This window comes from Nyctereutes procyonoides, unplaced genomic scaffold, assembly GCF_905146905.1.
Source record: "Nyctereutes procyonoides isolate TBG_1078 unplaced genomic scaffold, NYPRO_anot_genome, whole genome shotgun sequence".
Lineage (NCBI taxonomy): Eukaryota > Metazoa > Chordata > Mammalia > Carnivora > Canidae > Nyctereutes > Nyctereutes procyonoides.
In genome coordinates, this window is record NW_026575136.1 from 16,246,290 (window position 1) to 16,259,654 (window position 13,365).

The 13,365-nt window shown below is 46.5% G+C and overlaps 2 protein-coding genes across 5 annotated transcripts in view; both read left to right on the forward strand.

Annotated features, from left to right (window-relative positions):
- Positions 1-961: 961 nt before the first annotated feature.
- LOC129495556 (zinc phosphodiesterase ELAC protein 1) lies at positions 962-12,884 on the forward strand. Of its 4 annotated transcripts, none has more exons than XM_055303192.1 (5): positions 962-1,069; positions 1,573-2,004; positions 3,131-3,295; positions 9,566-10,033; positions 11,512-12,884. In XM_055303192.1, exons 3-5 carry the CDS (start codon positions 3,139-3,141, stop codon positions 11,976-11,978), a joined length of 1,092 nt encoding a protein of 363 aa, XP_055159167.1. In that variant the 5' UTR covers positions 962-1,069; positions 1,573-2,004; positions 3,131-3,138; the 3' UTR covers positions 11,979-12,884. The 4 variants fall into 4 exon arrangements, with proteins under 4 accessions (XP_055159167.1, XP_055159169.1, XP_055159165.1 ...); XM_055303194.1 differs by having other exon boundaries at positions 1,573-1,928; XM_055303193.1 differs by lacking the exon at positions 962-1,069 and adding an exon at positions 1,272-1,453.
- The window catches only part of LOC129495555 (mothers against decapentaplegic homolog 4), an 88,988-nt gene continuing 78,819 nt past the window's right edge, over positions 3,197-13,365 (forward strand). The window contains exon 1 of the mRNA XM_055303189.1: positions 3,197-3,295. The gene's annotated coding sequence lies outside the window, so the exon portion shown is untranslated. The remainder of the gene's footprint in view (positions 3,296-13,365) is intronic.

Below are 13,365 nucleotides of genomic sequence, written 5' to 3' on the forward strand. Positions count from 1 at the left end.
GAACGGCTTATGGGTGAAAGGATGCTGTGCCTGGAGTTTGCTTTACGGCAACCTCGGAAGGGGAAGGGGTTTGCTGGGCTGAGCCAGGGCGGGCCAGGAGTCGCCGGCGGGCGAGCGGGTGGCGCTGGCGGGAGGCTCCCTTGGGCCGCGTCTCCCCCCCTCCCCCCCGTGTGCCGAGGCTCCCGTAAGGTGCAAAGTCTCAGAAAACAAACGAAACGTGCCGCCCCGTGACGCCAGCGCTGTGCCCGCCTCTGAGAAGGGCCGAGGGAAGCCCAGACGGCCCGGGGGGGGGGGGGATGGGGGGGGCGGGGGCCTCGGACACGGGATCCGCAACGCCGGGCTCAGCTCCTGCCTGAGGAAAGGCTTCGGGCCGAACCGCCGACTCCGCCGGGGCCCACGGGCGCAGCAGCCGCAGCAGCCGGGCAGGTGCAGCCTCGTCGCCCCGCCCCGCCCCGCCCCGCCGCCCGGAGGCGCGTCCGCCCAGCCGCGTCCTGCCGCCAGGGAGCTCGGAGCCGCGGCGGCTTGCAGCGTGTAGACCACCGCGCGGCCTGTGTAGACGGCACCACCGCGTGCAGCCCGTGTAGACGGCAGCACCGCGCGGCCCGTGTAGACGGCACCACCGCGCGCGGCCCGTGTAGACGGCACAGCCCAGGCGGCAGCGGGCGGGCCCGGGGGTGGGGGGGGGGGAAGGGCGGCACCAGGAGGGCGCCCGCACCCGCGCCCAGCCCACGCCCAGCCCACGCCCACGCCCTCGCGCGCAGCCCCGCACCACCGAGAGGACCTCCGGCGCGTCCTAGAGTGACCGCTCGCCGGCACCTCCCGCGGCGCACTTCCGCCCGCGGCTCGGGCCCCACACCACCGAGAGGATCTCCGGGGCGTCCTAGAGCGGCCGCCGCCGGCACCTCCCGCGGCACACTTCCGGCCATGCCGAGCCCTCGGATGGGGCCCGGCACCACCGAGAGGACCTCCGGCGCGCCCTAGAGCGGCCGCTCGCCGGCACCTCCCGCGGCGCACTTCCGCCCGCGCCGCCGGGTGGACTGGTGGGCCTGGCCGCGGGCCTCGGGAGCGGGTGAGTGGGCGCGAGGGACAACGCGCGGCCGCGGTGCGGGGGGCGCCGCCGGGGAGGCCGCCAGCCCCGGGGGCCCGGCGCAGCCCCGAGGGGAGGTCGCGGCGCGGGCGGGCAGGGCCCTGGCGGCGGCGCCCCGGGTCCCGCGGAGGCAGGTGTCCGCGTCCGCGTCCGTGTCCGCGTCCGCGTCCGCGTCCGTGTCCGTGGCGGCCCCCGCCCCCGCTGCTGCCTGCGCGCGGCCGGCACCTGGTGTCCCGGGGCGGGCGAGCTGCGGCGGGGCAGCGGAGGGATGCTCCCCGCCAGCGCGTCGTACCGACCTCCCTGCTCTTGCGTTTGAGATTTCTTCGTAGTGACTTTTTTCCCCTTTAAACACGGACTCCTTGGCTAGTGAGTCCAGGTCGGCCTGATCCCTCCTTTGTGGCTCCCCGTGGTCCTTCCCTAAGTGATTCTCAGACCCGACTGCGCGGTAGCATCACAGGGGATGAATTTTTTTTCCTTTTTTTTAGATACTAAAACACGCGTCCTGCGGAGTTTCCCGTCTGATTGCCCCGGGATGGAGCCCCCGTTATTGCTGCGGGTTCAGGGCTCTCTGGGGGACTCTCTGGGCGGCTGATGCGCCCCGGGGCTGGTGCCGCGGGGCTGGTACCGCCGGCCGGATCCGTTGTTTGCCAAGGGTGGCAAAGGGACCATATTACTCCTTCTCCATTTGTTGGCTTTCAAAGTGTTCTGACTTCCCACATTCCGTTATGCTCACCTCTGTTGCAAACTGCAACCTGACAGCAAAGCCTCGGCAGGTTAAACCGCCTCATTACCGGAGGAAGGCTGCATCTCGGAAGTGGAAAGCATCACCTAAGTGACACCTGTGCGTGCGGTGAGGGGGCAGGAGGGCCGACGGGTCCCCAAATGGAGAAAGAGGAGGTGATGTGGCAGTTAGACAGGTGTGTTCAGAAAGGAAAACAAAAACAAAAACAAAAAAAGTATGTTCAGGCTTATAACACGTTTTTTAAAAAAAATAATCAATATTAAGTAAATATAAAATACATTGAAAATAAAGACATCAAATGCTGTTCATCACAACCAAAACTAATAAAAATAACTTAAAAGAGGGACGCCTGGGCGGCTCAGTGCTTGAGCACCTGCCTCTGGCCCGGGGCGTGACCCTGGAGACCCGGGATCGAGTCCCGCATCGGCTCCCTCTGCCTGTGCCTCTGCCTCTCTCTCTCTCTGTCTCTCTGTCTCTCTCATGAATAAATAAATAAAATCTTTTTAAAAAATTTAAAAGAAAATTTAATAGCCACTCCCCACCATCACCATTTTAAGCGCCCCTGAGATGGCCATTATTAACAGCGAGGCGTCTGTCCTTCCACCCAGGCTTTCTCTGTCTTACGTGAATGCAGAGGTTTGGGGCATCGTAACAATGAGGTCATGCCACAGCCACCTGTAACTTCTCTTTGCCAGCTCTCCAGGACAAGAGTTACAGACCTGACTTAACTGCAGGATAAGTAGTTCGTGGTATGAATCCGTAATAAAATACTTAGTCATTTCCCTATCGGAATATATTCAGATTGCTTCCAAATGTTAGCCGCCTTAAAGGCACCACCAGAAACATCATTATACATAGATCCCTTCTTTCTGTAGGATGGATGAGTGCTGTGCCTCCACCACTAGTAACATGAAAATACCCGCTTTCCCCTGTGCTTCACCTCTTCATCCTTCCCTCCTTCTCCCCAAACCACTGTCAACTTTTGGTCTATGTATCAGTTTGACCTTTCTCAGAATATCGTATAGTTGGGATCCAGCGACAGTTTTTAATTGACTGGATTTGGCAGTTTTTAAGCTTGTCTTTGTGTGTGCGAGCAGTCCTACAAGGTTTGGTGACTTGTGGTTTTTAACTCAGGAAGTTATTAAAAGTCTTACTTGGTATTTCTACAGAAAACTGTTAGAGAACAAGAATCCAGCCTCTTGTGAATAATGAAAATGTAAATAGCAGTGTATTTCACAGCGTATTTTTGGAGTTTTTGAGCAGCGATGTGTAATAATCCGTGGGTAATCTTTTCATTGCAGGGTGGAAGATGTCTATGGATGTGACGTTTCTGGGTACGGGTGCAGCATACCCGTCCCCAACCCGGGGTGCCTCTGCACTGGTCCTTCGGTGTGAGGGCGAGTGCTGGCTCTTTGACTGTGGGGAGGGGACTCAGACACAGCTTATGAAGAGCCAACTTAAAGCAGGTTAGTGTATATTCAGCTATCTCATTAAGACTATTTCTTATTCATTTTCTTGGCTTGCCTTGGGCCTGTTGCTCAGAAACAGCGCTGACACTTGCATCCCACCCTAGTGCTAGAGCCCTGGGAATATTCAGAAGGCCCTCAGGCGTCCGGCTACACCCACTGAACTTTATTTACTTTTTGTTCCTCCTGTAAATGTTGAGAGCAAGGATTTATGTAAGCATAGGGGGTGAAGGCTGGAGGGGGATACGTGAGGTTTATTACGTGGGTACTGCACAAGCAAAGGAGCAGTGAACATACTTACCTCCACCAGGAGATAGTTGTAAGTATCACAAGAGGCTACAAAGAGCAATAGGCATTCAGAAGAGTGAGATGTTCTTTTTTATTTGGGGTTGTCAGGGTAGTCCTCTCAAAGAAGGTGACCCGTGAGTTGTTGAAAGAGGAGGAGGGATTCACTGGGCTGGGGGAAGATGGGCATGCCTCTGCCACGAGCAGAGGTCTAGCACCGGGGAGGTCAAGGAGTATGGTGGTGCAAAGCCTTGGCCGAGGCAGGCCAACCTGGGATGCAGTCCCAGCTGTGTGTCGGATTGTGGCCTTAGTGGATCAACAAACTCAAGCTTTTATCTTCCTCCTCTTGAAAATAAAGATAAAAGCTCAACTAATAAGGGACATTGTAAGAATTATATATAGCAATCCCTTCTCTGTATGGTTGTCTCTCATCAGTTAAATCTTAGTTCAAGGGCCATCTCCTCAGAGGTTTTCCCTGAACCCCTGGGGTTAGGTAATTCCTTGTTCATCCCAGATGTTCTACTGCCTTGTGCTAGTTTTATTGACTTTTTAGCATCAGTATGTAAAATTGGTATTTAAGTAGTTGTTTCTGCGTTCACTGTGTATTTCTCGGTGTGATGAAGTAAGCTCAAGGATCACGTGTATACCTAGTAGGTGCTTCATAAATATCCGTTCCATTGATTCATAAATAAAATGCTCAGCGTGTGGTGCTTCTCACTTACTAGGTCTTGATTAATAGTAGTTATTGAGATTAATGGTAGTTATTGAAATTATTCCTGTGATTCATCACAGTATGTGACATTGATGACGAAAAGTCCTAGCATCCAAGGATCTCGTGGTCTAGTGGTGGAAACTGACGTGTAGACAGACATAGGGTACTGTGATAAAGACAACAGTGGAGCTGTTTCCTTCTTCTTTTGTTTTTGTTTTCTAAGTACTTGTGGAGCACAGAGGAGGGGGACATTAAGTATGTGTTGAGAGAAAACATCCCAGAGATGGAGACAGTATAGCTAGGATCTAAGAGATTATTAGAAGTTTCTCTGGGAAGGAAAGTCAAGGAACAGGTGAGGCAGTGAGCAAGAAGGAATAGAGTTTCCAGGAGAGAAGTGACATGTTGAGTGAATGTTGAACCATCCAGAGCATCGAGCGGTTGGCCAGGATAGAAGAGAGATAAAAATGCTGAAAAAGTTAGGGCAGACTATGAAGTCCTCTGTGGTCTGCTGATGTATTTGGGCCTTCTTATCCTACTGGCAATAAGGAACCATTAAATGTTTTTAAGGAGGGAAATGATACAGTCTGGTTTATATATTAGGACTATTTTTCTATGGCAAATATATTGGAAGAGACCAGTTTTGTTTTTGTTCTTTTTTTTTTTTTTTTTTTTTTAAGATTTATTCATTTGAGAGAAAGAGTGTGTGATTGGGGGGCGGGGGACAATGGGAAAGAGTCTCCAGCAGATTATCTGCTGAGCTTGGAGCCTCAAGAGACTTTTTTTTTTTTTTTAAAGATTGTATTTATTTATTTGAGATGGAGAGTCCAAGGGAGGCGCAGGAGGAGAAGGAAAAGGAGGTGTAGGCCTCCATCCCAGGACCCTGAGATCAGGACCTGAGCCTAAGGCAGACACTTAAGTGACTCAGCCACCTAGGTGCCCCAGGAGAGACCAGTTTTAAGGCAGTTGCATTCATGTGAGAGAAAAGAGAGAAGATGAAGATGAAGCAGGAAGTAGGGATAAGGATGAAGATGAGAGACTTGATTTAAGAAACATGGAACTAGCAGGGTTGGTGACTCATTGACTGTCTAGGATGTGAAGAATTCCTACAAGTTACAGGGGTGGTGGTGCCCCAAACCTAAGTAGGGCGTCAAGAACAGAGCTGTTGGAGGAAGGAACTAATGTCTATCAGGTGGGACTCATGGCCTTGAGGTGTGCACTGTTCAACCTAAGACCCTGAGGCGAGGACAGCTACTATGCTTTATTTCCCTTGGGTCATACAGAGTTCCTTTCATGGGATCTCTCAGGGACAAACAAGCTTGATTGAAGTCTATAATATTTCACATTTTATAAAGTAGAGATTGAAGAACAGTTTACAGAAACAAGAAACTGTTACGTGTGGGTACCAGATTTCAGTGTGGGGTAAATCTTTACTTTTTATCTAACACCTGTATCAGTTATCAATGCTGCATAACAGATTATAAATTTAGTGTCTTTTTTTTTTTTAAAGAATATCATATATATATATATATATATATATATATATATATATTTTTTTTTTTTTTTTAAGAGTTACCTATCTTTTTGAGAGAGAGAGAGCACACAGAGAGAGAGGGAGAAGCAGACTCCCCGCTAAGCAGAGAGCCTGATGCGGGACTCTATCCCTGGACCCTTGGCTCTATGACCTGAGCTGAAAGCAGATGCTCAACCGACTGAGCCCCACAGGCACCCCTACATTTAGTGTCTTATTTGCATTTATTATCTCATAGTTTCTGTGGGTTGGGGAGTTGGGCCTCAGTTGGCCGGGTTCTCTGCTTCAGGGTCTCACTGGATTGCAGTCGGTGTCTGGCCAGGGCTGAGATCTCATAAGATGCTCAACTGGGGAAGAATCTGCTTCAGAGCTCACTCAGGTTGTTGGCAGAATCTTTACAGCTGTAGGATCAAGACTGCCACAGATCCTAGTGGCCTCCTCTGGTTCCAATGATCCGGGTTTCTGCTTCGTAGCAACTTGATTCCTTACTATCAGGGAGGAGCTCAAGAGCAAGTCTGCTAGCCAGTTGGAGTCTTATAACATAATGTGATTGCACTGCATCCCTGTGCCGTATATTACTGGTTAGAAACAAGTCACAAGGGATCCCTCGGTGGCGCAGCGGTTTGGCGCCTGCCTTTGGCCCAGGGCGTGATCCTGGAGACCCAGGATCGAATCCCACGTCGGGCTCCTGGTGCATGGAGCCAGCTTCTCCCTCTGCCTATGTCTCTGCCTCTCTCCCTCTCTCTCTCTGTGACTATCATAAATAAATAAAAATTTAAAAAAAAATAAAAAAAAAAAAAGAAACAAGTCACAAGTCCTACCCACACTCAAGAAAAAGGAATTGTAGAGAGAGATGAACATCAAGAGGCAGGGCCGTGTGTACCACCTCGTGTCTATTTGCTACAATACCTTTCTCTAATGTCTTATATTTTATAGCTATTTTATATATAAGTAAACAGTTTACAAAGCTAAGCCTCACCAAAAATAAATAAAATAAAGCCTGAGGGAACTTTTAGTTTACTAAATTCTTATTGGCTAAAAAAATTCCTGGTCGCAGAGAGGAGGGTAAGGTGGTAATCACAGAACGTTATCTTTAGCATTTCAAAAGCTCCAGTCTCAAACTGGCATGGGATGCCCTCAGTTCATCTGCCTTACTCTCAACCCAACACAGACCTATCATTGTTTGATTCATGAAAACTCTTTCAGCCTGTACTCCTCCTGGGGTAATAATGTGTTTTATGAGTTTCATAAGGAAGTACTTTTTATTTATCTAAACACACGTCTTTTAAGCTTCCTTGGTCCTAATGTGCAAGTATCTGATTAACAAATACAGGTTTCTCATGTCTATTCCTTTCATAATTTTTTTAAAAGATTTTATTTATTTATTTATTCATGAGAGACACGGAGAGAGAGAGAGGCAGAGACACAGGCAGAGGGAGAAGCAGGCTCCACGCAGGGATCCCGACGCGGGACTCGATCCCAGGACCCTGGGGTCACGCCCTGGGCAGAAGGCAGGTGCTAAACTGCCGAGCCACCTGGGCTGCCCTCCTTTCTTAAAGAGTGACCTTAAGCCTTCCTTTTTCTTCCCTTAAAATGATGATTAAAAATGTCACAGAAAAAAAAATTACAGAAATGTAATGAAGAAATGATCATAAAAAGTGTACATGCAAGGTGCCTGGCTGGCTCACTCCATGGAGCACGTGACCCTTGATCTTGGGGTCATGAGTTCCAGCGCCACATTGGGTGTAGAGGTTACTTAAATAAATAAATAAAAACTTTTAAAAAGGAGTATATATCCTCATTGTAAAAATTCAAGCAAAGCAGGAAAATAAAATAAGAGAAGTCTGAATTCTCCTTATAGGTAAAATTACCTTATTGGTAAATTTTTTGTAGATGTAGGTATGTTAATGGCATAGTTGTATTTGTGTGTATGTGTGTGTACAGTTTTGCATAAATGGTGTCATGTTAGGTGTAACTTGCTTTTTCCACCGGAACAATTATGTTGCAGACATTTTCCTGTGGCAGTAAATATAACTGCGTCCTCGCTAGGGGATATTTAGTATTCTACTTTGCTCTGGGTGACATGTCCCCCTGTAACTTTCTTGTTCTCAAGTAAAAGGGAATTCATGTACTCCTCTTTCTTCACTTGATAGTGTCCCCTGACTTTGATCATTGTGGTTACCATTCCTTCTCCCTGCAAAATCAAGTTTCTTGAAAAATGAAATGTTTGTTTTCCCTGAAACTGTGATAAGTGTAGGAGACAATTTTGACTTCCTTAATTCGTCTCACTTGCTTTGGGCTCACAGAGTGTTTTAGTATTGGCCTCGCCATGCACCAGGTAGGGACAGGATCAGAACATCTTACTTGGCAGTTGGGAGGTTAACGTGAGGTCAGGTAACCATCGAAGTTCTCTGCAGAGGCCTCAGGTCATACTTACGGGTGCCTGGGCAGCCCAGAGAGCAGGAAGGGGAGGGGTGAAAGGGCTCCAAGAAGTCAAAAGAGCAAAAGCAAGGTCTAAAGAGAGAGAGAGAAAAAAAGGAGCATACTGAGGAAACAAACGTATGCTCCACATCTCAAATCAGCCTCTGTCCAATCTATTGTTTCCTGCCACTGGGGCCTGGCCTTGGTGTATTAATGCTGGAGAGACGTGCTTGGAGAACACGTTTGCCTTGATGTCACCGGACAAATCACTTTACAGTAATTAACTGTTCTTCTATGGTATCAAATATTTGAAATAGGTGGGCCATGAGCTAGGACCAGAAGCCTCTGTTGCACGAAAATTGTGTTAATTGTGATCGCTACTTTTAAAATGCCTTGGTGCATCTCAGAAAAATGCTAATGTGGCATCCTGCCACATAACCAGCAGTAAATTCAGTTTACCCTTGGCTAAATCAAGTTACAACCTAACCCAGTATGCACTGAGAAAGCCATTGTTAGCTCGCGCTGAAAAGAAGGGATGGGCCCCGTACCTCCATGTAACACCACAGGGCATCAGCCCCCTGATCTACCTTCTAGCATCTGTTGCCCACCTCCCCTCAGGGCCTTCACCCTTTTCCTCCTCCACCCCCTCCTTCCTCCCTCCTGCCTCATCGGCTTCCTTTCGCTCCTCCCTCTTCTAACTCAGACCGGCAGGCTCTGCCTTGGTTAGTTCATCCCCACCCTGGGTAGAGTCCTTAAATGGCAGTTGGGGTTCAGGCACTGGTCGAGTTGGAGCCAGGGAAACGTTTGTGTTGCCAGAAGTGTTATATTTGTTATTCCTGAGAGGGAGCAGTAGAGGGCACTGTAGCTGTCAGACGTTTTTGACGTTGGAGGCCTGTCTGGTTTAAGTGAACTATTTTGGTACACTTTCCTATTTCTCTCTCTTTCTTTTCTTTTTTCTTTTTTCTTTCTTTTCTTTTCTTCTTTCTTTTCTCTTTCTTTCTTTCTTTTCTTTTCTTTTCTTTTCTTTTTTTCTTTTCTTTCTCTCAGTAAGAAGATATGTAGGAAAATACTCTTAAAACCAGTACTGTGTAATTTGAAGATGTTTTATGAAAAAAGTTGTATCTTATTAAAACCATAAATCCTGTCTTTCTTGCTTCTAGAATCATGTAGAAAAATATAAAGAAATAAGTTTATGGTGATGAATAAAACTCTAAACTCATTTTGTTGTTTTCTGTGTAAATTGTTACACATGTTTTAAGTAGTATTGTATTGGTCTTTATTTCTGGAAAAATTCCCAATTTTATTTCTCTGCCTCAATCAAAAGGGAGAATTACCAAGATCTTCATTACGCATCTTCATGGAGACCATTTCTTTGGCCTTCCTGGCCTCCTCTGCACAATCAGCCTGCAGAGTGGCTCTGTGGTCACCAAACAGCCTATTGAAATCTATGGCCCTGCCGGGCTTCGAGACTTTATCTGGCGAACCATGGAACTCTCCCACACGGAGCTGGTCTTCCCTTACGTGGTTCATGAGCTGGTGCCTACAGCAGATCAGTGTCCTACAGAAGAACAAAAAGAATTTACGCATGTGAATGAAATGGACAACCTTCCCAAGGAGGGGCAAGGAAGAACCATCCTATTAGACTCAGAGGAAAACTCGTACCTCCTTGTTGATGATGAACAGTTTGTTGTAAAAGCATTTCGCCTCTTTCACCGAATTCCCTCCTTTGGGTTTTCAGTTGTGGAGAAGAAACGCCCAGGTAAACTCAATGCACAGAAACTGAAAGACCTCGGTAAGTTTTTGTTTTTGTTTTCCTTCCTTCTCGTTAATTAAGCTGTTGTTAGGTAAAGCTGCTAAAAGTGTCATAATGACTTTCCTGTCTCCCAGGCCTAAAACTGACATTTTCTCCACTTATTTCTTTGGCCCAAAGTTTTCTTATTAAGGGAAATACTTAGGGCCAAAAGATCTATTCAGGCCAAAACCCAAGTATACATTTGAATCCTTTTCTCTTCGGCTCCCTGGATCCACGTTTTTGGTCTGTCTTATCTTCAGTTATCTGGGTTGGCAGAGGGGTGGTGGTTGTCTTAGGTCTAGGCTTTTATGTTTTCATGTCTTCCTTTTGAAATCTGTTTTCAGTGACCTCTTTGGCCTGAGAATTTTTGCCATACTTCTTAGCCTTGCAGCTGCACCCAACTACTTTCAGGGTTTTCCTTCTTTATCAACTTTGCCTACTCATTCAACCTTGGTTAAGGCAATTTGGTGTTCAGAACATTGTGCCCCCACTGTTTTATGTGCGTGGGTTCCTCATAGGTGGAAGCAAGAGCACAGAGAGAGACTTGGGCCCCGTCTGAGGCTTTGTACCTCCTCCATGCCAGGCCATCATGCAGGAGGGGCTCTTCTGCACCTTGCTCGAAGCGGTGTCCAGGTCCCTTCTACCTCCAGCATCACCACCTTCTTGGTCATGCCCACGGCGGAGCCTGTACAAAGCATGATGGTGTCTTTTGTATATTTGTTTCTTCATGCAATCTCTTCCTTCTTTGCCAACTAAAACAAAATGCTAACTAATGAAGAAAAGTGACCTAGGCCAATGGTATTTCTCTTATCTAGAAACCTGTAGAAATACTATTATATTGGGAAACTCTAAACACGATGTATGCTAGAATTAGTGAATACATTCTGTTTGTAGGTGTTATTCAGAGTGATGGTCACATGTTGTTCTAGATGAATGTAAGATAACTAATAAAAGACTTACCAAACCTGGTTTGGTAAACAAGGAACTGCCCCTGCCTACAAAGAAGATTGATTATACGTATGATTGCTGGAAGTGCTCCTTGATCTTATGATCCAAATGACCCTCTCACACCATTTTTTAATTAAGGACTTTGTCATTATTTAAATGGACTCACTAAATTTACTCAAAGAGAGCTTGTAAATAAAGCGTCTCAAAAACTGTTACTTCCCGTTCACAGTAGAGCATCAAAGCTGGTAGCTTGTCTGGAAGGCCTTCATCTTAGTGGGACTTAAAAGCTTAAAACTTATGTGGCCTGTGTGCTTGGGAAATGTTTTAAGTACTAGGACATCACTAATACCAATAGCCGACACTGAACTTTTAAAAATATATAAATATTCCAGCTTTCTATAAGTAGTAAAATATAACAATCATGAAAAGAATTGGATGCCTTTTCCATTTTCTGTGCTGTTAAAACAGACTCTCTTAACAAGTCATAGACTCCATTCCCATGATGTGATGTTATCTGCCTCCATCATTAGGTGTGCCTCCAGGTCCTGCCTATGGGAAGCTGAAAAATGGAATTTCTGTTGTTCTGGAAAATGGAGTTACAATTTCTCCCCAAGATGTCTTAAAAAAGCCTATTGTTGGAAGAAAAATCTGCATTTTGGGTGACTGTTCTGGGGTTGTGGGTGATGGAGGAGTGAAGCTGTGCTTTGAAGCAGACCTGTTGATCCATGAAGCAACCCTAGATGATGCTCAGATGGACAAAGCCAAGGAGCACGGCCACAGCACACCACAGATGGCAGCAGCATTTGCAAAGTTGTGCCAAGCGAAGAGACTAGTTCTGACTCACTTCAGTCAGAGGTACAAACCGGTTGCCTTGGCCAGAGAAGGAGAAGCAGATGGGATTGTAGAACTAAAAAAGCAAGCTGAATCAGTATTAGATCTCCAAGAAGTGACTCTAGCAGAAGACTTTATGGTGATTGGCATTCCGATCAAGAAATGAAACCAATATTCCTGAACGCGTACTGACATGTCTGTGAATATGTTACTGAACCAACAGTCAAGTTGGTGGTGGTGGTGGTGGTAGTGGTTGTTTTTGGTCTAAAACTATTTGGGTCCTAATAATCCTATAAAGGATAGAGCTTCATTGCTGAACTGACCCAGCAGTGAGAGGGAGCAAGCTTTTTGATAATAAATCATTTTTAAAAGAAAGAAAAAAACCCAGCATCCTATTAAAGCCCAAATTTGACAAAATGATAGGCTATTCAGGTATCCTTCTCGTTTTGTGGCTGCTGCTTCAGTTAGAAGCCAGTACTCCCATGCGATCCTGGCTCGCTTCTGCCCAGTTTTATTGCTGTTGTTGGCAAAGTACAAAGGGCTTGGCCCTCCTGGCTAAAAATGGTATTTTGGCAGTTTGTTGAATCTGTTCATGTTATTATCAGAGAAATGTAATGAGATACTGTACATGCAGGATTGAAGCTAGTGTATTAAATCCTGATTTGTTTGCTGGTATACTAAATGCAGGGTCAGGGTAGGTGTTTATCCTTCAGTTAATGTTTCTGGAACTTTCTGGTTTGTTCTAAACCTGTGGGTCCCACCTGGGAGTGATGCCACTCCCCTAGAAATTATGGGGATGTTTCTTATCAAAATGACTTGGGGGCAGGAGAAGAGTACTACTAGAATTTAGTCAGTAGGGGTCAGGGTTGCTAGACCCTACAAAGTTTGGGTCAATCATATACGATGAAAATTGATCTTTCCCCAAAATGCAAATTGCAGACCTATTGAAATACACAGCAAGTTAAAACTTATACTCCCACTGTGAATGAATATACTTTATCAAAATTAGTGGCGTGAATGGAACCACTGGTTAGGTCAAATTCTGCAACTAACATTAAAGAAGTGAAGACGATGTTGTGATTTTATATATATAAAATATCAAATATTATTTGACAGCAATGAGGCATGAACTGGAACTTATGAATCTGGAGGTAAAGAAATGATATCAAACTGAGGTTTAATTTATGTGTCCCTATTAATTCTCTGAGCACACTGTTAATAAGCTCACTTTGCCTTCTGAGCTGCCTTCCACCTCCCTTCTGTCTGCCATGGAATATCTCTGATTCGTTGACCCACACTATTTCTCAAAATGGGTGACATGGAAAGCTAGTCGCAAGCACAGGTTCTTTTAAAAGGATTTCCTAATCACAGTTTGGGAAACACTGTATGCTGTATGTCCCTCTGGAGGTGTTCTAGTGCCCGTCGATATATTAAAAACAGTACTGCTTGAATGATCACAAACCAGTCTTTGCTGCCAGAAAGACATGATTTCAGAGTCCCATTCTGTATCTTCTTGTCTGGGGCAGGTTACTTACTCTCTGTGAGCTTCAGCT

Coding starts and splice junctions, on each gene's coding strand:
- LOC129495556 (XM_055303192.1), top strand. CDS start 3,139: ATGTCTATGGATGTGACGTTTCTGGGTACGGGTGCAGCATACCCGTCC. Junction 3,296..9,565: donor GAAGAGCCAACTTAAAGCAG/GTTAGTGTATAT, acceptor CTCAATCAAAAG/GGAGAATTACCAAGATCTTC. Junction 10,034..11,511: donor ACAGAAACTGAAAGACCTCG/GTAAGTTTTTGT, acceptor CTCCATCATTAG/GTGTGCCTCCAGGTCCTGCC.